At 26.6% G+C, this 22,987-nt stretch overlaps 2 protein-coding genes across 4 annotated transcripts; both read right to left on the reverse strand.

Moving 5' to 3' along the window:
• Positions 1–2,251: 2,251 nt before the first annotated feature.
• Positions 2,252–9,641, reverse strand: LOC112687050 (dystrobrevin beta-like). Of its 3 annotated transcripts, none has more exons than XM_025559582.1 (17): positions 9,433–9,640; positions 9,102–9,241; positions 6,722–6,935; positions 6,124–6,212; positions 5,907–6,058; positions 5,739–5,847; positions 5,514–5,680; positions 5,321–5,448; positions 5,159–5,257; positions 4,991–5,087; positions 4,798–4,913; positions 4,543–4,720; positions 3,926–4,118; positions 3,729–3,869; positions 3,535–3,665; positions 3,409–3,453; positions 2,252–2,421 (listed from the first exon to the last, which is right to left on the reverse strand). In XM_025559582.1, exons 2-17 carry the CDS (start codon positions 9,238–9,240, stop codon positions 2,350–2,352), a joined length of 2,070 nt encoding a protein of 689 aa, XP_025415367.1. In that variant the 5' UTR covers position 9,241; positions 9,433–9,640; the 3' UTR covers positions 2,252–2,349. The 3 variants fall into 3 exon arrangements, with proteins under 3 accessions (XP_025415367.1, XP_025415365.1, XP_025415366.1); XM_025559581.1 differs by having other exon boundaries at positions 2,350–2,421; positions 4,988–5,087; positions 9,433–9,641; XM_025559580.1 differs by lacking the exon at positions 9,433–9,640 and having other exon boundaries at positions 4,988–5,087; positions 9,102–9,240.
• A 5,991-nt stretch (positions 9,642–15,632) lies between these two features.
• LOC112687036 (M-phase inducer phosphatase-like) lies at positions 15,633–22,175 on the reverse strand. Its single transcript, XM_025559562.1, has 11 exons — positions 20,955–22,175; positions 19,580–19,782; positions 19,387–19,426; positions 19,146–19,308; positions 18,172–18,287; positions 17,968–18,106; positions 17,767–17,895; positions 17,405–17,699; positions 16,621–16,789; positions 16,117–16,302; positions 15,633–15,982 (listed from the first exon to the last, which is right to left on the reverse strand). Exons 2-11 carry the CDS (start codon positions 19,728–19,730, stop codon positions 15,703–15,705), a joined length of 1,668 nt encoding a protein of 555 aa, XP_025415347.1. The 5' UTR covers positions 19,731–19,782; positions 20,955–22,175; the 3' UTR covers positions 15,633–15,702.
• Between the last annotated feature and the right edge of the window lie 812 nt (positions 22,176–22,987).

Raw genomic sequence — 22,987 nt, forward strand, 5'->3', positions numbered from 1 at the left:
TGCGTTTTATAATAGTTCTCCGGAGATTTCATCTATTAGTGGGGCTTTTTTTATTTTTCAAATCTCTAAGACTAGCATTAAATTCATTTCTTAGTATCAGCACACCATAAGAGCATTCATTAGGTTCTTCATTAATATCTTATAACTCGTCCCCTTGATATAGTTCTTCAAGGTACTCTCTATCAATTTACCACCTACCTTGTGTCCAAAAACAATGTATAATTCTTGTCTTTAATATTATTATTACGAGTTTTTTTTTTGTATTGAGAAAACTTTTAATGGTTTCATAGGCTTAGTCAAGCCTATTTTTCCAAAAATATGGTTTTTTTTTCAGCACATTATTGCTCTAACCATTCTTCCTTCGCTTTTTTAGATTCTCTGTTTATACGATTTCTTAGGTTTCGATTTTAGTTGACCTTCCCTGTCATTCCTATGCTTGTATTTTCGTCTTTCCTCGATTAAGTCTAAGATACTTTGGGTAATCCATTCCAGTCTAGGTATTTTTCTTTTCACACTTAATGTGGTACTAGTGGCGTTTTCTTACAACTTTTTTGGTGCATTCAAATCTTTTGTCTATTGGTTCTTTTCGCTCATCTTAATTGTTGTATATTTTATTCATGTATTTTTTTTAGACTTTATTTTTTTTTTTAAGTTTTGTCATTGATTCATAAATATGTTTTAAGTATTTATAATCATTGTTTTTATAATATTAATTAATTAGAGGTTACTTCGCAGGTATTTTGAATAGTCAATTTACATTCACTCTAAGAATTTACTAAAATGTTTTGAAGGATTTGTGATCAAACTTTAAAACGTAAATGTAAATTAAAAATCAGAACAACCATACGATTTTATAACAAATGTTTGATACAAAATTTACCAAGCCGGTAATTTTATTAAAAAAGTGTGTAAGGAAAAGATTTAAACGTATAACTTCATTCATCAATTTACAATATTATTTTTAATAAATTTAATTATATTGTTTTAACATTTAATATGCAACTATAAAAACAAAAGTACCCAATTTTCAAAATTAGATCTGTCCCAGTCTCATTCACATCATTATTTTGAAATTATTTATTTTATTTCAAAACTAGAATTTCTTTGACGACCTTAATGAATTTCAAATTTTGAGTGGACTGAAATGAATTGGTGTGAAAAATGTATTTTTTTTTTTTTATTAATGATAACATTTGTAAGTAATAAATCTGTAATACAATTTTGAAGTAAATTCATTTTACAGAAAGTGAACCACTAAAGGAACAATTTGAGATTTTTTCTATTAATATAGTTCATGATTAATAAAAATACCAAAACATTAGTTAATTTCATATTTTTTAATAGTTATGTTTATAATGAAAAAAATGTACAAGTATTCTAAAAAAAATGTAAATTAAACATATTTTTTATAACATGTTATCTATTTTTAAATAAACAGTATTTATTTAATGTGAAATTGTAATTACTGTTTGATCAAAAATTAGTAATTTTCAATAATAATGAACCAAATTATTCCCAAAAATTACATTTTGAAATAGTTAGTATGTAAATTAATAGGTACATAAAAAAATTATTTCTTTTTCCATCTTAACTAATAAATCAAGGAAAACTGATCAAACCCAAAAATTATATTTCAAAATTACTACTAGAATAAAAATGTTAAACATACAACTACATAATTTAACTCTCTACATTTTATTTATAAATTGACAAATTGAATTATAATTTTTGAATATTCTATTAAATAGATAAAGTTATTTATATATTGTAAGTTAATAAAATTAATAATAATTTAAATAATAAAATTGAAATAGACACTTTAATATCCTTTATTAATAAGTAAAATTTAAATAGTCTATAATAATATTTTAAAATTAATTTAAATACTGCATGCTTTTTTTCTTTAAAATTAAATAGGAAATTGGAAGACTAATACCTTACTGTAATAAACCAAAAAAAACTTTAAGTTGTTATAATACATTCTATTAGGTAACATTCATTAGTATAATGTCGATTTTTTCAGAATAAAAAAAAAGGTAACATTCAATGTTAATTTATGACTTATAAATAAAGTAAATACTTAGCTAGTCCAATAATAATAGTACAGTTTATACTTAATTAACAATTTAGTCTCAAGAAAAATATATAACATAAAAACAAATAAGTAAGAACAAAAAGTAGTGACATAATTTACATTTTAGAATACTTCATTAAAATTTTTATTTCAAAATACTCAAAAAAAAAAAAAAAAAGAATATTTAAAAAAAAAAGCCCATCAGTAAAAAACCATCAATCATAAAAGTTAAATTATTTTGTAAATTATCATAGATATAAAAACAAATTAACAATCTAACGCCACCTGGTCAAAGAATCAGCCTCAGATGAATTATTTTTTGATCCAGAACTAGATGCACGTCTCATCTAAAAAAGCAAAATATAGGTTATATCATAACAATTTAATGTAATTATAACAATTGCATAGGTGTATAATAATTACTAATAACTACTTTAAATAATTCAATTTCACAAACTCAACATTTTATTAAATTAATTTGTAGAAAATAGTTAAATAAGCAATCAAACTACCTAAAAATAAATTTAGCAATCTTTTTTTAATTACATGGTTAATTTTAAGAACAAAACTATTTTTGCTTATTAATTATAGTTCTAATACAAATATAATACAATATAATACAATTATAAATTGACTGCTATCTGCTATTGTTGAGCAGTTAAGATAAAGGAGAAAATGTATCAAACTATACTTAATACAGTTTCATAATAATTTGAATTATTAAATTTATAAATAATTGAATTATTACAAAGTTTAATTGTAAGTACATTTTCATTGGTGATAATCAAATTGTTATAATATGCAAGACTAATTTTTAGGCTGATAGCAATTTTATTTTTCTGAGGTCAATGTCTAAGAACAAATAATATAAATACATATTTAATATTTTGACCCGTGCTAATTTTAAATGACACATAACAATAGTTAAAATACTAGTAACATGTTATTATATTTCAAAAATGTTGAAGAATTAATTTCATATAATTCATGTTTTTCAAGAATTTTCATATGAAAAATAAAATAATATTCCAATATCACCAATATTAAATATTTTTTCTAACTGATAAAAACACTTTATATTGTAATATTGTAATATATATATTTATTGCTAGTAGTAGACAAATGTGTACAAGTGTATGGTTACATATGGATTTACTAGCATTGCTCTATACTGAGGTAATACCTCTTATCGTAGAGCAAGAAAAATATATTTTAATATATTTTAATATATTTTAAATATAATATATTTATAGAAACTAATTAATTTATTAAAAATGAAATAATTTTTTGTTATGAGTTATTTTAGACTAATAATAATAATATTTTATAGTTACATTAGCAGATGTCAGACTATCTGATAGACTATTTTGTGCCTTGGCCTATAAACAATGAAATAGTACTAAAGATTAGAAAAATCTAAAAACATTTTTTTTCTTTTTCTAATTACAAAAATATCTTACTTTATTGTATTGGCTTCTTGATAAACTATCACTTTTAAAATCTTTATTAATATCATCTTTATCATCTTTTTTATTGTAGCCAAGTGGTTTTAGAATCATAGAATTTGGTGCATTCTCATTTACCGGGCTTTCTGTAAGTTTGTTAAAATTTAATTTTAAAATCATTAGTTTTAAATAAATGACCTTATAAATACCAGAATTTAGTTCCTTAACTAAGGTTGACATAGCATTTGTCACAGAATCTGCAGCTACTAATAAATCATTTCTTAAACTTCGACTTCCACTTGAAATAGACCCACTTAAACTAGTGTTACTTGATGCACTAACAGGTGTACCTAAAAAAAAAAATAATTCATAGATACAATTATACAAACATATTTTATTACTTTACCTGCTAAAGAGTTACCAGTAAATGCTGATTTTACATCACCAACCATTATGGAGTCAGATGTAGACATAAGAGATAGTGATGATGCTGAAGTCAAAGTTCCACCTGGTGTAGGAGGTGCCGACTTTGAGGGAGGAGGAGACTTAGTTGAGCGAGGTGATGAATTTGGAGTTGAACGTGGGGATCCTTGATGATTCTAAAATATAGAATTATACCAAAGTAAAATTTAACTTAATTACTTAAAAGTATTTTCATGATAAATATAAAATAGTTATTACTAAAGTATAACTAATTCAAAAATTACAATTACATTAAAATGTTAAAGAAAATATAAAATATAAAATATATATAAATATATTTAAATGTTTAAGAGACATGAATCATTATTATTAATTACATTAAAATGTTTAATAATAATGATTCATGTCTCTTCTGAATAAATAAATTATTTTAAAGTAACAATAATTTTTTACTTATATGAAATGTTGAAAACATTGCATAATAATTTATTATTTTAAATGTAAAATCTGATGAGCAAAACTATCTCAATCTTTAAGCCAAATAACAATACATTCATTCTAGTTCACATATTTAATACAAATATAATTTAAGTAATTTACTTTTAAAAGTTTCATTAATCCTTCTAACTGCACCATTAATTGTCTTCTAGAATCTTGTAAAGATGTTAAATGAGCTTCCAGTTCATGTTTTCTATTACGCAATGCACGAAGTTCACTCATAAGAGCAGGATTATCTTCAGAAAATCCAGAACAAAATCCTTCCATTTCTTGTTGTTTCCTATAATTGTTAAGTATAATATTTTTAAAATATTCCATAATATATTTATATGTAAAAATTATCAAGAAATAACAAACCTAAGTCTTGAAATTTCTTTCATAATTTCTCTATTTTTAGATTCTAGTTGAGTAATAAGTTCTCTTTGAGCTCTAGATGTATCCAAACTTAAAGAGCCTTCCGATGGAGCTCTACCCTAATGAAAATAATTATAAATTAAATAAATTAAAAAAATCTATCTTTATGAACATATGAAGAATATTAATTTACTACTTTAGCTTCAGCAGCTAGCCTAGCAGCATAACGTGCAATTAATTTATGTTCATCATCCATTGAAGTATAATCTAAACTCATTGTACGTTTGTCAGGACTAAAGATATAAAAAATAAATGTACATAAGAACATAAAAACAAACTTATATGATTAAAATGATTGAATTACCTTCTTGAACTAGTCTTACTGTCCAATGTATTAAATTGGCTTTGACTACTAAGGGATAATTCAGAAAAACCATTGTGGCATGGCAAAGGAGATGGTGGTCTTAAACAAAATAAATTGTGTAAATAGAATATTCAATTTTACAATAGAAAATATATATCTTACATAATGTGAGATAAATTAATGGTTTTTTCAGGTTCTTCAGGAAAACGTGGTATACTCGCCTTTTCTTTTTCAGGTACACAGCGAAATGATTTTCGAAGAGAATGACCAATTTGTTTACTAGGAGATTTCTGTATAAAAAAAGTTAAAAGCAAATTTGAAGAATAATTGAAATAACATGGTACAATGAACTTACATAACTAGTGTATTCCTTAACATCATGCTCAATAGTATGACTAGATGCAACTCGTCCTCTCCAAAAGCATTCTTGACACATTTGAAAATTATGACATTTTTGACATCGATATCGAAATCCTGTAAAATTATCACGGCGACAAGCATCACAACTAATAGGATGTGTAACTGGAAAAAAATAAAATGTTAAACAAATTATAAAAAAATTAAATCAAATTAAATTAACCATTTTCAACATTAGCCAATCGATGCAATAACGGCAACCAAACAAGACAAGCTGGGCCAGGATCTGACATCATTGAATCCATGAAATCATTAACAGTCACTTTACTATTCTGTAAATTCATAACAATTGTCAATAGGTAAAATAGTCAATAAATAAAATATATTTTACCCCAGAAAATATTTCTGCTGATATCTGATCACTATAATGAAAAGAAGGAGATTCATATACAGCTGATGGAAGTACCAACACTTCTTGTAAATATTCTCGAAATTTCCAAGCCACCATATGTCCATTTTGATCACATATTTGTGAAAATATATCTAAAATCAATCAAGTGTTGCTTTACTACCAAAACTATAAAATTCCTAAAAAATTATTCATTTACATCTAAGTTTATCCATAAGTTTTCCTGAACACATTGTAGCCAAAGCTACTTTTATAGATAAAACTCTTATCCTTCCCATGGTATCGTTACTGTAAAAAAAAACATATTAAATTGAATATAATGTGTTTTTTGAGTATTCATACAATTAATAACAAATGTATTATTCAATATATAACTAGCCTTATTAGTTTACTTCAACTATCTATTTTTCAAAACTATATTAATAAGTATTTATAATAATTTTATAAGTATATATAATATTTTATACATATATATTACAACTTAATTTAGGAAAACTTAACATCAAGTTGCCAAAATATACAGTATACAAATTCAATATTAATATACAATAGTTGACTCCAATATATTAAAAATATAAACTTAACAATGAAATGAAACATCTAATGAATAGAATGCTTGAAAAATAAATAAGAGAGCTCAAAGTTATTAAATTAATGTCACAAAAGATATAAGTTTTTATTGAAGGTCATATAAAATATAAATATTGTTCTATTGATTTCTAATTAGTATAAACATTGAAGCTTATTAAACTGTATATTAATAAGTACCAAAAATAAAAAATTTATTGTTAACTTACGCAGAATAAACAGACATAATCCAATTAAGAAGTATTGTAGTTAATAAATCATCATGGACCCGTTGTTGAGTAGGTAACCGTTTATTTAAATTGAGATATAAACTAGTTAAAAGTGTTTCAAATTTTGAAACATTAACTTCAACATGAGATTCTAACGTGTTTAAACCATTTTCACGGAATGCTTCAATGACATTCCATATATCAATCATATGTACTAGACAAATAATTAACATAAGTATTAAAAAATAAACAAATATAATCAACATTATTTAATTTAAAATAAAAGCAATAGACTACAAGGTCATACATTTAAAATAAACATTATAGATACAGGATATATTAGGATATAAAGTTTGGAAGCTGAACATTTTTATCACATTGCTTACATTAATACAAGACAGTGATGGGTCATTTTTATAAATCAAAATTATAAAACAATGCAAAATTTAAAATTTCTTAAATATTTGTAACAATTTATGTTGTTTGTTGTTTTAAATATATACTATAAGTTTAACTTTCAATTTAAAGCTATTTACTTTTTGAAAGTAATATTTAAAAAAAAAAAATTTAATTTATTATATTGCATGTTTAATAGACAAATATAAGAAAAATAAAAATGATGACAAAATTAATGATTAAAAGTAACTATGTTTAGTTTTAAACACTTTTATAATAATATTTCATTTGACATTTTGACAGTTTAGTAAAAGTTTAACAATAAATCATAATTATAGTAATTATGATTATGTCAAAAATGATTCATCACAATGTAAATTAACTGAAATAGCAATAAAAATTTATGTTGTAGTTAAATATAAACTAAGAAATTAATAAAATTTTAAAAAAGTATACTCTAAGAAACCTTGGAAAAAAATTTGTTCCATTGTTTTCTTGAAAAAATTGTTTTTAACTTTATACTGATAAAAACAAATTCAGTATTTTTACAGAGTTTAAACCTAATATCAAGGATGACGACTATAACAAATGTGATAAGCAGTGACGGTACTAGAGTTTGTGAGGCCCTGGGCAAAATAAATGTTAGGTCTTATAATTTCTATTAATAAAATATTTTAAAATTATAATTACAGTTAAATCAGAACTGCGGGGCCTTAATTATAATTTAAGGTGCGCAGCCCTGGGCAACTGCCCCTATTGCACTCCCCTCGCGCTGTCCCTGGATAAGCATGATCAATTTACAAACATAAATGGTTAAAAACAAGGTTCTGTAATTAAATTTAAATTTTTAGTGTCATAATTGATTTTGAATTTTAAAATCAATGATATAGATTAGCGGTTCCCAAACTTTTTTTTTCAGCAGTGCCTTTTTTTGGACCCAATTTAGTCACGGTGCCCTGCTGTGAACTACATTACAGAACAAAAAAAAAACCTATTGATAACCAATTTTATTAATTTTCTTAAAATTTAACTTAATTATAAATTAATGCATTTTTAAACTTAAAAAATTAATAAATAAAAATTATTGTTATTATGATTATAATTATTATATAAAATTATTATAAAGTTAAATTGAGAATATCCAAATATACAATAGAAAATATTACATTATTTGCTATAAAGTTTTTATGAAAACCATAAGGAAAAACAATTTTATACATTTTAAATTATTTGTTATGAACCATACGTAGACCGCGGTGCCCTTAGAAAATGGTCGTGGTGCAGTTTGGAAATCGCTGATATAGATAATAAAAATAGTTTAGTTAAAGAGTGAGTCTATTATACTATCTACATAACTATAATAAAAACACTAACCTACTCATTATAGTGAAATACTGAGATAAACAGAACATTGCAATTTAAAATTGTTTTAAAATTTAAATTTTTCTTAACAGTAAATTTATACTAGCAATCAATTGATTGAGTATAAATATGAGTTAATATTAATTGTATAAGTATAATATAAAGATATATGTAATACAGTAATTTTGAAAAAAATAAATTTCTATTATTTTTATAATACAGGAATTAAATCATATTTCAAACATTACAATTTTATTATTATAATTATTATATAAACAGTATTTAAAAAGAATATTTTTCAATTTAAAATAGGAACTTTTTAAGCAGAACTTGTTAATAATAGACACATTGTCATTCTCATTGTCATTGGAGACATTATTGAGTTATAAAATGTTTGTTTCATAAAAATGAACTTCAATTGATGAAATGAGTGAATTAAAAATATAATTATTATTATTATTATTATTATTATTATTATTATTATTATAATTCATGTATGTTGTAGGAAAATAAAAAATGATACAATGGTTTTTGACAATATTCACAAAGGACCTGTTCTTATCTAAAACTACATGTACCACAATATAAACTCAAATAGATACTCAGTCAATAAAAAACTTACGGTATACTTTTTTTTGCACATATCTGAGTTTACATGCTGTTCTGTAAGATGCGAAACGTATCATATCATAGTTCTGACATCGCATTTCTTGTAAGAGTTGAAAACGGCAGTCAGTCGTTGCTCTCCTATCAGCAGTCATGCTATAATAAATTATTTACAAAACATAGTATTGATTACTATAAAAAAAATAAATGGTTAGGTTAGGTTAAATGGTAAATGGTTAAGTTTTAAGACATAAGATCTCAATTTGTAACTATTGTGAATTTAAGATAGAGATATTTTACGCATTTAAATAAATGTATAGTATAGAGTTAATCAAATTAGAACTTACATGGTTTATAAAAGAGTATGATCTTAATATAATATATAATTAATAGAAGGACCGATCATACTTTAACTATTTAAAACTATTTTTTAAACACGTAGTGATCCATACAACCTAACTAATGGCAATCACACTGTTCAAACGTGTCTACACTACTGCCTATAACTGCTAAATAATAAAACTTAAATTAAAAATATACAATATTGTCCGCCCACGATTTTATCAAACGGTTATCAAAACATCAAGCAGTGATGCCGAAAAAAATAGGTAACATCGAGCGTTATAGATTTTACAACGTTGGCAACGAGTGTTAAACTTTACAAATTTATGTTGTGATAAAATACCGAAAGACCATAGACAGAAAATCTAATTTACAAAATCATATTAAATTTATGAAGCTTCCAATATGCTGCGATGACATAGTTATCAGTTTCTCTCTGCAACTTGATTCAACTCGCCAATCTATATAATTTCTTACATGTCTATATTTGAGCAGCAATGGTGGAGGCCGGATTCAACAATTAGAATTCTAATATTTAATTAGATATCGCCACATTTTTTGTTTTTATTAGCAAGAAACGGGCTATATTACCATGGTCCATGGTATAAAGACAGTTGCTACACATTTACAATATAAATATAATATTTAATATAAAAATATAATATTTCCTTATGAAGTGGTATTTGCAATAAAACTATACAACCCGTAGTTAGATTTTGTACGTCCTCTCGTGTTACCAAACCATAACCGATTAAAATTTGACAAAAATCAAAAATTTTAAATGCCTATAATCAGCATAAATGTCTCCTAAATATAATGAACATGTGTAAATATAAATACAGGGACGTATTTACATGTTTCCTGCGTGTAGAGCTGTAGAAAATTGCCGTTCTAAATAACTGAAATAATATACCACACTAACTGTGTTATAATTTAATTACATACTTTAAAATATACATTAATTAGGTTAATATACAAAAAAAAATGTATTTATATACTTAACATTTTTTTTTAAGATTTAAACTATTTTTATTAATAATTAATAACAAAATACATTCTTTAAATTTGCCACTGTAGGTTAGGTTAGGGGCATGCATATAAATATGCCACTCATAGGTGTGTTTACGGTTATGGTCACTCTGGCAATGGCCAGACTTGTAAAATCTAGCTCCGTTTTAAATTTATGCTTAAATCATTAAAAATAATTACTAAAAAGTAAAAAGAATGATTAAATAAAACAGAACTAAATAATAAATATTTTCACATAAACTATTATATATGTATAATATGTCTTTGAAAAAAACTAACCAATAATATTTATCATCTAATATCCATAACTATAAGTATCCGTGTAGTTATAGTTGTATTTTATGTTATGTACCTTTTTTTTTTTTTTTTTTTTTTTTTTGAAGAGAGTGAGTATATTAACTAGCTACAGTTACTGTAGTAGCTACAATTACTACACACCTTCTTGAGGTAGTGTATTGTGTATTAGTCACTCTTTGTCTTCGTATCCTAAATGAAAATTTTAATTTTCCTAATGGAAAATGTTATTGGCATACCTGCACGAAATTTTCAGACACGCCTATGATGTCACTGTGTATATATATACATATTATTGTGTAGTCGTAAATATAGAAGAGCTTAGTTCCACCAAAATATCGTAATTTAAAAAAATTTAACACATATATGTTAATGACCTATAAAATGCATTTTTTTAGATACATACCCAAATCTATTCATCGTGCCATGTTTAGTTGTATGTAAGTACGAATTATGTCCATAAAACAAAATTAAGTGTGTTGTATTTTCTGAGTATTTAAAAATTCTAAGTAATTAATAAATTAATGTAATATGTAAAAAGAATTCTAGGGAATAATTGTTTATACATATTCTTATACTCAGTAACGTCGAACCCTTATGAGGTTGGGTCTTTTGTTATATTCTGAAAATTTAAGATCTTCATGTTGAGCCAAATGTTGGGTGTCATATCATATGTAAAATGTCATTACTAAATTAAAACCTATCATCAATATTTTTTAGGTGAAAACCATTATCCCCAAGCGGTTCGTCATTGGGACCGATATTGTGATATTTTTAAAAAATTTTCACCTGAATAAATATTTAGAACTTCGGCGTCAATACCAGGGCCATAGCAAAGGGGGAGGGGACATTTTCCTATGCCCCCATCGCAATTCTTAGGAGGGTGCAAAATGAAAAATTTGCATTTTATCTTAAAAATTATAACGATCAATGTTGTACATTTTATATCGAACAAATACATTAAATGTCCTTATATAATTAATGAATATAATATCTAATATTATTTTTGAATAGAAAATATATAAGGTTGTATATTTGGTTACTACAATACTAACCACTACCATTGATGATTAATTGCAATTATTTAATCATATTACTTATTTAACACGTTGAGTGCTGAACGTCGACATTAGTCGAAGCTTTCAGCACTCGCAGCATTAAGACATCGTTTATTTAAAAAATCATAAAATAAAATACAAATTGTATAGATAAATATAAAATACACGAATAAATGTGTCCGTCGGATAAACAGTTAAAATATCGATTTACCTATCCAGATTCTATTATAATATATTATTATATAGAGGCAATGTTTAAATTATGCATACGCACATACCATATGCTCCCCTGGTACATGGTGTATCAACAGCGCGTGTCACAAACCAGAACGCTGTACGCCGGTCACGAATGGTCGCAACGTATCGCAATCAAATCGGATACTCACACCCGGCCACATATACGCACCGGAAATTATATAGGTTTGTTGTCTTCGTCGTCGGAGAAAAAAACAATTCGTTGGAAAATATTGCAAACAATATTCATTCATTGTCAACTTTCTTTTCATGGTTTTCTAAATTGAGAGAGCAGAAATTAATCTTGCAAAGCATTTTAATCTACCTACCTAATTATATGCTCTATAATTTTCAAATTATATTCAATACCCAAGCCATTTATATCATAACTGTCAACATATTACCAATATTACTTATAGAAATTATTATTAACAATATTTAAGTCGTACAAATACTTGTAATATCACTTGGTGTACTGAAGCATTTTAATTAACAACAAATTAAAACAAATAAATAATTTTATATTCCTGTAAAAGAAAGACTTAGAAAATAGAAGTTCTAAAACATCTAAAACAAAATATTATTTTCCATTTTATTTTATTTTTATCATTGATTTTGAATATACCAAAATAGTAGGTATATTCTAAAATCAATGTTTTTATATATAAGTACAATAAAATAATATTTACAATAAATTAAGTACTTAACAATAAAAATACTTGATGCCCCTTCAACTGTTTGTGTTTGAAGTAGTAACCTAAGCGGTTCATTTCGAATGTCTGCAAAGTTATATTTTGTTCGATTACATTATAAGCAAGGGCGGATCCTAAGGAGTTTCAGATCAGCTAACCAACAGTTAATATTGGTTGACAAAATTGACCTTTTGAAATTTTTTTTTATATTTTTTCAAATGTGTTGTGATTCCTGGTTGAAGTTAATACTAAACTGGGTAAATGCTTCAGTTACCTTCCCCCCATCACTGACGCAACTGGTTTAATTGTATTGTATAGTAGAACATCTTTATGCCGGACCCCATGCACGTAAGACGGAATCTTCCATTAAATGTTAATATTTTCATTGATAATAATGAATATACTTAAAAACACATATTATATAATCATAATGTATTTTTTTGTAACAAGGTATAAAATTATAATATATTTTCAGTCCTGATAGCCTCTTGAAAAAGCCTGAGTTCCCTAATTGTGGATTCACTCCTGGCTCTTCATTACGGACCGAGAATTTTTTTTTTAAAGCAGTCCGAAAATCATTGTTTGACCGATTAACATTCATGTTAACAAATTCATCAACATTTATATTATATTATACATTTTTCAGTTGAATAATCAAAACATGAACTATAAAAACAACAATGATGACAAAAATTATTTATTCAATCATTTATTAATACTTTATGTTAAGTGCCAAATGGTAAATTTACCTTTAATAGTTATTCTTAATGCGACAAATTACGTAATATTATTTATTATTGTAAATGTGTTATTGTAATTTATAGATTCTAAACAAAAAATAATAATTATTGTATTAAAAAAATCGCAATTAAGTATTATAACCAAACGACTTAACGACATCGGGAAATTTCCCGTTCTCCTGAACTGCAATGAAGCAAAAAAGTTAAAAACACATTTCGGGTGTGTATTCAAATATGTCCCTCTGTCCCACATTAGTTTTTAAAATAGAATTGCAAGCAAAATGCATTAGAATGATAAATGGAAGGCGAAGCAGTTATTTTATAAGTTATAAGTTATAAGTTGTGCGCGAACTTATATCATCGCGCAGGTCGCAAGGCTTTAATACGTGTCTGTCTCATCAGGGCCCCATGCACAGTACGTCGATTGTCAGAGCGTTTCAAATATTACGTATATTTGTTCTCTTAATATATGAAGTTTTCTATGATCCGTTCATAGCCATTACTTAACCTTTTTACTAGTTAATTTCACTTAAGTAGAATGTATATTATTGTTATTATCATCCCAATCATTTATTTTTGGCTTATTGTCCATACTAGGCGTAATAGACATAGATGAAATAAAATATTTACCGGGCTAAATTATATTTTTTTGCCATGGTAAGTTTAGAAAAATATTTTCTATGGCAAAAAAATATAATTTATATAATATAAATATAATCTCTTAAATAATAGAGTATATATAAATATATCAATACAATATATGTATCTAGATAGATACTAGTTGAATTACATGGCTTTGACCATGAAAATAAATGATTATCTCTATGTTAGGTCATAAGAAAATAAAAAAATTATAAACGTCACTTTCCTTCTTATTTTGACCCAGGATTAGAACTGACAGCAAGTTTCCCTTGTTAGCATGGTTATATGCCCGGCATAAGTTTAATTGACAGTTTTAGCCTCGGTTTTAACGTAAAATCCAAGTGATAGTGATTCTTGTGGTTGGATGCTCCATGGAGTATTAGAAATAAACAATAATAAATAAATAATTAACAAATAGATTTGAAATTAAGTCTAAAACCTGCTTCATGACATACTCTTTTACTTTTTAAAAAATCAAAATAATCAAAAGAGTAGTTTCAGAGAACATGTGTGACAAGGATTCCATTTTCACACATATACTCTTATATATGAAAATTCAAATTTACTTATAAAATGCTCTTCATTAACTTTAGAGGGGTTTTTTTTACATACACAATACATTATATTTTTAAGAAAAACTGAAAAAAAAAATGTTGTACTAATATATTATAATGGACAGGTTTATTTTCTACCCAATACACAACAGACAAAAAATATATTAATAATTATTATTGCCATCAAATAGAACTTATAAATCTAAATTAATAAAACAAAAATTATATACTTCCTTTTGTTTTCTGTAATTTTCTGAAACAACAAGTTGGTACAGCAATTACACATGTAAAATTAATTCTCATACATAATAAAATGTAAAATTATTATTAATAATATATAATATATATATATATATATATATATATATATATATATAATTTAATATGAGTAAATTACCTCATAACAATTGTTGTTTCAGATCTAAAAACACAAATATTAAATAAGAAAAAGGAAAATTTAAATTATATACACATTTACTAACTACATAATGTAGAATACAATTGCATTAATGATACTAAAAATAAAACAAAATGAACACAATATAATTTTTTATAAATATTAATAAATTGGTTCATAAATAATATAACTATTATTATGAAAGAAGTCTTATTAAGCAATTTTCTAGTATCCAAACCAAGCATTGTTTTTAATATATATATATATATTTAAAAAAAATTTAATTGCACAGAGCAAATATTAAAACACACACACACACATACATTACATTACATTTTATACTAATGACCTTATGAAATAATTTAACATAAAATTTGATGAATAATATTAATGTTCTTTTTTTTGGAAACTTAGGTAGCAGTGCTTCTACTATTATAGCATCACAAAAGTTAAAATAAAAAATTGCACTGGAATCTAATTTAATATTTCAATATACAAATTTTGAAATAGAAAAAAAAAAGAAAGAAAAAAAAATTGGTTAAATGGTTAAAAATTCAAACTCTAGAAAAAAAAATATACATATCAATAAAAATAAAATGTTAATACATACTTACACAAAATAAATGTGTAAGCAATTAATTAAAACCCAAACGTTTAAGGGTATTTTTACTGGCAAAGCGTGGCACACCTTCATTATTGTGACCTGCCCATGTTTTTGATTTAGACCTGAACCTTCTTAAATCTTTAGTATGAGCTGGGTCATACATAGACCTGTAGGTAGATGGCACACATAAGTGACTGTATTGAGCATAAAATTTACAGTATCCACCATCAAGCAAATACATTTCTGGATAGTCCAAGTATGGATAACAAGTACTATTTTTTTGTCGATCTGCATTTCGTAGGTATCGGGATCTATATATAAAAACAAGTTTATAATTTAATTTTCGGTGAAAACATATAATAACAACTAAATACAATATATAATATTAATTTGTTACAATATATTATAATAACAAGTAATTAACATTAAATTAAGTTTTACTTACAAACTTGGACCTCTTTCAGATGAAAATTCACAATGAAATATCAAAACATTTCTTTTTCTATTAGTTATGTCAGATTTGGATGATTTTGTACCTAGTTTATTATCAGTATAATCTTGAAGTAATTGCTCTTTAGTATATATGTTAATTGCACCTTTTATATGACCACCCTCATATTCATAAGGATATCTATGAATTAAAAATAATAACTTATAAACATATTTTTTTTTATTTTACTCTTCAATTGCCAGACTTATTATATAATATTTTTTCTTAATATTTATTTATTTCCTCATTTCCTTTAATATCATACCACGAACAATTTTAACTATTTTTTTCTCAATTTTTCTATGAATAATTCCACACCAAAATCACCTTTTCTATACTTATTCTTTATCTGCATATTCTCCTTAATTACTTTACACAACACCCACGACCCACACTCTACTCTATAATAATTTAGAATTAAAAATCACTTTTTACTAAAAAAATAAATATAAATATTACCTGCAATCTATTATCAAATAGGAATCAACACAATCATCATAAATGCCTTCAAGTAAAAGTGCCAATGTATCAGGAGATATGCTACGGAGATCTGCATGACGACCAAATGACAATAAAGGTAATATAAACGATTGACTGAAATCACCAATTAAGTTTAATCCGTTGTCCTCTGAGAAATATAATTAGAAACCTTCTATTATTAAATGTACAAAAGTCAAAGTCAAAAATAAGTTTCAGTCAAACTCAATGTATTATAAACAAATATACTTTGAATATCTTTTAAAAAATAGCAGTAAATTAAGAGTACCTTAAAGAAAAGAGCTGAATATGTTAGTATTACAATAAATTAAGTCTTGAGAATGAATTAAACTTTGACTTTTCATTTATATTTTCCAAACAAAAACTTCACAGACATAAAGAAGTGGGAATTTTGATTTTTCTTTAACTAGCATATTAATAAATTTACATTGACTTATACAAACATAAAAAAAAATTACTTGTTTCATTAAAAAAAAATATCAATACTTGTAGGACAAAAAGTAACATATATTTGAAATGTTCATTCCTGTTGGACCTCTAACAATATTAGACTTTTCGCAAATAACTACAATATGTCCAATTTTTAATTTAAAAGGATTTTATATAAAATATATTAAAGAACTCAAAATTATAAATTGCATATTATAAAATAGAATTAAATGTATTTACTTATAACAAAGGATTTAAAAAAATGCTTACAGGATGTTAAAATAATAATTTAGATTATGAATTAGAACATATTCACCTTTCTCAAATGCAGCTTTTATTGTGGCTTCACTAGTAGAAAATGATCTTCTGAGTTTAGACACATTATTCTTGCAGAATCCATAATCAAAAAGAGTAGTTTTTCTTTGAGTTGCAGGAGCAGTAAAAGAGGTCTTGGAAGTATCTAGTTTTGGAGATTCAAACGACATGGATAGATCAACATTGGGTCTCAACTTTTTTGATGTAATAGATTCTTCTGAACATTCAAATTCATTTATTAATTTTCGTTTTCTTACACAAACAGTAGTGTTTTTTATATCTTCAAAAACAGAATCCTAATTTAAAAATAATTTTATTAAAAATTATAAAATAAAATAAAACATATCAAATAAATGAACATACAGCTTTCCGAGGAATATCTGAACAATATTTTTTTTTTCGTTTGACAATAGGCTTTATGACTGGAGATTTTTGTCCGCATATATCTCCATCAATTAAATTATCAAACCCAGGAGGAAGTGAATTTTGCGACTATATATTAACAATCATAAATGATAAATTAAACATTAAATATTAATCATAATTTTTTTTTTAGTAATTTACCAATCTATCTGGAGATACAGTATTCTCTATGAATGAATCATCAATACCAGGGACTGCATTGGGACTAATAAAAGACTCTGAATGAGACATTTCTAATGATGCATTTCTTTTTTTAATAACTCCTTGGGATTCACTTATTCTACAAGCAAATTTATTTATTTTACTTTTAATCAAATACAAACCAATTTTAATTTTGAAAATCACCTATTTGATGATCTTGAGTCCTCAGAAGGCACCGAGAAAAAGCCACTATCTTGTGAGTTAGGATCATGGTCTTCTAATGGATGACGTCCTCTTGTAGGGCGACTAAGTATTAAAAACTACAAAAATACATAATTTAATTGAAATATTTGTTAATCATACTAAATGTTTTAAACTGAAAAATATCAGTATTATAACTTTTACAAAGAAAACTATAAAAATATTCTATTTTTACGGCTCATTTATAAAAATTTAAACTTGTAAGAATTTTTACCAATAAAATGTATACAATTTTTATAATTCTGTCAAAGTTTAATACTCAAACAATCATATTTATTTTATTTTAGAAATTAAACATAAATAGCTTAAAAAAAGTATTTTGAGAATTATAAAATTTAGAGCAAACTGTAATATAAGCATTCAGTGATAACTTTAAAAATCTCTAAGACTATTATATTTGAGCTATGAGGAAAAAAAAAATTTGAATTTGTTGAACACCGGTATGCTGTAATTAGGCCTTTTACGACAGTTTTTCAAAATTAATAAAAATATATAGGGAAATTCTTAAAATGAACCACTTAAAGTACCAATTAGATAACATTTCCTGTTATAATACTCTCAGGTTTGATTGGAGCAATTCTTATGACAGAAATTATGTACAAAGAAAAAAATAACATATATCATGTTAAAAACAATAAATGTTCTTCGTTTCACTTAGAGTCTGGAACTTAAATTATTATTAATTATATTCATTTTTCATTAATATTTATTATTTACCTAATTTTTTGGGATATATTACAATATATATTTTGAATACAGATGTCATTATTATCAATTTAATTACAAATATTATAAGAAATGTTAAGTCTCAAGATATAGAACTAATTAAAAAATAATACAGTTTACAATTATTTTATACCTATTCTATATAATTTTATAAATCCATAATTTGTTTAATAAATTAAAAATTAAATTACCGTTGGACTTGATTGGATTGGTGATGCCATTGTTTTGGAGACAATCATATCCATACACTTGGTTGTATTTTCTTTTTCAACTGGACTATTTATTATTTTTTGTAGCATTAGACTTTTCAATGTAGGACTATCACTAATATTTTTTGAATTTCCTTTATATAATCTTTAACAATACAAAACATATTTAATAACTTAGAGACATATATACATGGTAGAAGTACACCTTAATTATGTTATTTACCTATTATTTTCAATTCCTAATGAAACGTTTTTATCATGATCTACAAACATAAAATTAAGTTTTTCATTCGTTAAAATAAAAAAATTACAATATTTAAGGTAAACCACAGGAGGTTTAATAATTTACATATTTAATTAAGTATAAATGTAAATAAATTACTTAAAAAAAAAAATAGATAAAATATTGTATTTACCATGCAGTTTATTTTCATAGCTTTTTTTTGGAGTTTCACTTGACTCGGACAATGTAAGTCTGCGTCTGACAGTCAGTGAAGTTCCAAGACAATTTGCTAAATTTGTCATAGGTGATGCTGCATCTTGGATTGGTGCTCTATCTGAACTCATTTTTAAGCTTTAATATTTACTGACTATATTTTATTGTATAGTATGGAATGTTCTGAAAGATTATTAAAACATTTAATTATTTAATAATAATCATTATTTATTAAATTAAATAAAAGCATATTTCAACAATTGAATAAACTAATAGAAAAATGAAATACTTAAGTCTATGTTAAATATTTTTTTAATTTTTAAAATATGTTACCATCATAATTAACTTTTTAATAATTAGTGTATTGTTTTCTGTTCAACATCATATTTTTCTTAATGATAAAAATCATTATTCAAAAAATATTAGGTAATTTAAACATGTTTGCTTATCTCTATACAAAATTAAACATCCCTATTATTGCATAATAATGTAAGTATAGGAATATAAACATAATTTCATGTAATTATGGCAAAATTTTGTATGATATTAAAAGTTTGAAAATATATCTATTCGTTTGTATAAACCCCATAAAAAAAATCAAAAAATATTTATACTTCTAGATCTATCATTGTAACTTGTATATACACCAACTAATCTTATTGCCAACATCCAAGTATTATTTCTTGCATTTTTCTTTACAGATTAATTTACACAATATTTTCTATACCTTAGATATACATTATATTTTATTAATCATTATAAAAACTAGCAAATAAAGTTTAAGTTTATAAGCATACATTTTTTCCTAAACAAAATACTATCTACAGGTTAAATTATAATTATTCATAAGATGCAGTGAACCATAGTAGGACATATTATATATATAGAGCATATTAGGACCATAGTCAAAACATTGTTTAACAAATACCCAATTAAACTAATTATGTCAATATTATAATATGAAAAACAAGCTTATCCAAAAATGTATTGATTAATTATAATGTATTTAAAACAAAACTAAATTACTTTGTTATATATCAAAATTATGAGAAAAAAATTTAAAAAATCAATAATAGAAAATAAAATTACAAAAAGTTTAGGTAAAAATTGAGTTAGTTTGAATGGTGGCGATGGTGAGAGGGGGAGAGGTGTAACGACTGCAGAATTTTTTAATACTCCGTCTACGATAATCGAACATTATTTCGAAGGCAGCATAAAAAGTTTGACAAAACTCGTTAGGGTCGAAAATGTTTCCGGTTCGCGAAAACGCGGTGACCGCGAATCACAACAGTTTCCGCATAGAATCGTCAGAGCGACGAGGAAACATAAGACTCGATTGCAAACGTCGTACTCACTTAATCTCATAAACGTAGAACGGTCATGTTGATCACGATAGGACGGGCAGCCGAAGAAACGCTAAACATTGTTGCGTCGTAGCGTCTCGATGGTTATTTTCTGCGTTCGCCTAGGTTTGCGACGTAAGAGGTTGGCTCTTGCACGTGAACTCGATTTTATCAAATATCTATTAAATGCACATCGATCGTGAACGTAGAAACACGAAATCCAACCGAACAAGCACACTCGAACCTCACGGCTGCCCTCAAACCGTGTCACCGTCTTACGCCGTCGGCCCGTCCATTATTGGTTTTTCAAAAATTTTAACGGGCATCTGTAACAGCGAAGGAGGTGGTGGTGGTGGAGGCGGCGGCGGTGACGGTTGGTAACAGCGCTGGAGACGGCGGTGGCGGCGGCGTTAGACGTGCATCTGAATCGGTGCGCGTAATAGCCGGGTTAGCACGGCGACGGACGGACGGAATCGGTTTCGTTACGTTACCGTGGCGGAGCGCTGCTAGTGACGAGGCGGTGACGACGGGAGTGGTTCGGCCGGAACCCCGGTGTCTCGGCGAAAGAGAAGATCGGGAGGGGTATCGGTGTGGTGCGACGACCGTATGTCGTCGTCGGCGGTCGTCACGATTCACGGTCGTGGTCGTCGGCCGCAACGGAACAACGACATCCGGGGGGGAAGGGGGGAAATGCACAAAGAATCGGTTCGCGCTTTTACGCCAGTTCGTCAACCCCGTTTGATATTTTATCATTCGCGTGGTATTGCAGCGCGCGTACTTGCTTTATTACGTACCGGTGCACTCGAACTCGTCCCCCACGTAATCGGACGGCGGGTTGCGGGGGTACGTGCGCGCGCGCGCGCACCGATCCGTTACTGCGGCGGTATAAACGTTACGTGTCGCGCGCGTAATGCCCGCATGCGTTTGACTATAATTTTTTTTCCCTATCCCCGTCGCGCGTCGGCCTTTTCTCTCGCCCCGCCGTTACACGCGGTCGACGTTTGTCCGTCGCGCGATTTCGCAACGACAAATGAAAATGCACCCGGTCCTCTCGGACGTACATCGGCCAAGACCCCGTTTTCGATGCGCGTGAAACGACAGTCGGGCTCAAGGCAAATCTCACGTTAAAGAATCGTGCTCGTGCATCCGTCGCGCCCAGTTGCATCAAACATTTATATCCGTGTGCTTACCAACGACATAACAGAAATTGATTAAAAAAATTACATTTACGTAAATGAATAATTTCGATGATATGATAACAATCAACATTTGTAAACGTTGCTCGTCCAAGTGACGAACAGCGCTAGACGGCTGTTGTAACCCGTTATTTTGAAACATCCAATGGAAGTACTCGGATACAGTGACGATGATGGATATGATGGTACACGGATAAGAAGATTCAGTTCAGTAGTCGCCCCTTGATAGGACTCGTTTAGGGATCGGTTCATTTGAGTCCATTAGTTGAATGATTCAACAAGCAACGATAGATGCTCAAAATTATTTAAATTAAAAATATTTATTGAGATTTCAGTAATACAAATATATTATGTAATATACGTATTATGCATAGTAATAACAAAACGTACGGGTTAAATATAAATAATAAAATTATGTATTTCGGTTGAATAGAAAAGTATTATAAGTAATATTAAGTACTGTTATAAGTATTATTAACAACTTAATTAATTTTTTGTATTCTTGTACCTACCTAATTAATTTATGATAGAAATCCATCGAATAATTTTTAATTACTTAATAGTCGATTTAACCGATGATTTTTTTTCGCTGTTAGTACACGTACAAATCGGGACAACCTATTTTAAGTCAAATGCAGGCAAATTGAGAATCCAACAAGCGGCGACCACTGCATTATAAAAATGTGTTGACTCGAGATGTGCGAACGTTTTGTACAAAATATTCCAATATTCCGAGGACATTTTGTAAAATATGAGGTACACCGTGGATTAAATAAACCTCGTGTAAAAAATATAATGTTTTACTTTTATTGAAGTGAATTTCTATTGACTACAGTGATGGTCTTAAAA

This window comes from Sipha flava, unplaced genomic scaffold (genome assembly GCF_003268045.1).
Source record: "Sipha flava isolate LNK unplaced genomic scaffold, YSA_version1 32_pilon_pilon, whole genome shotgun sequence".
In the NCBI taxonomy this organism is placed as follows: Eukaryota; Metazoa; Arthropoda; class Insecta; order Hemiptera; family Aphididae; genus Sipha; species Sipha flava.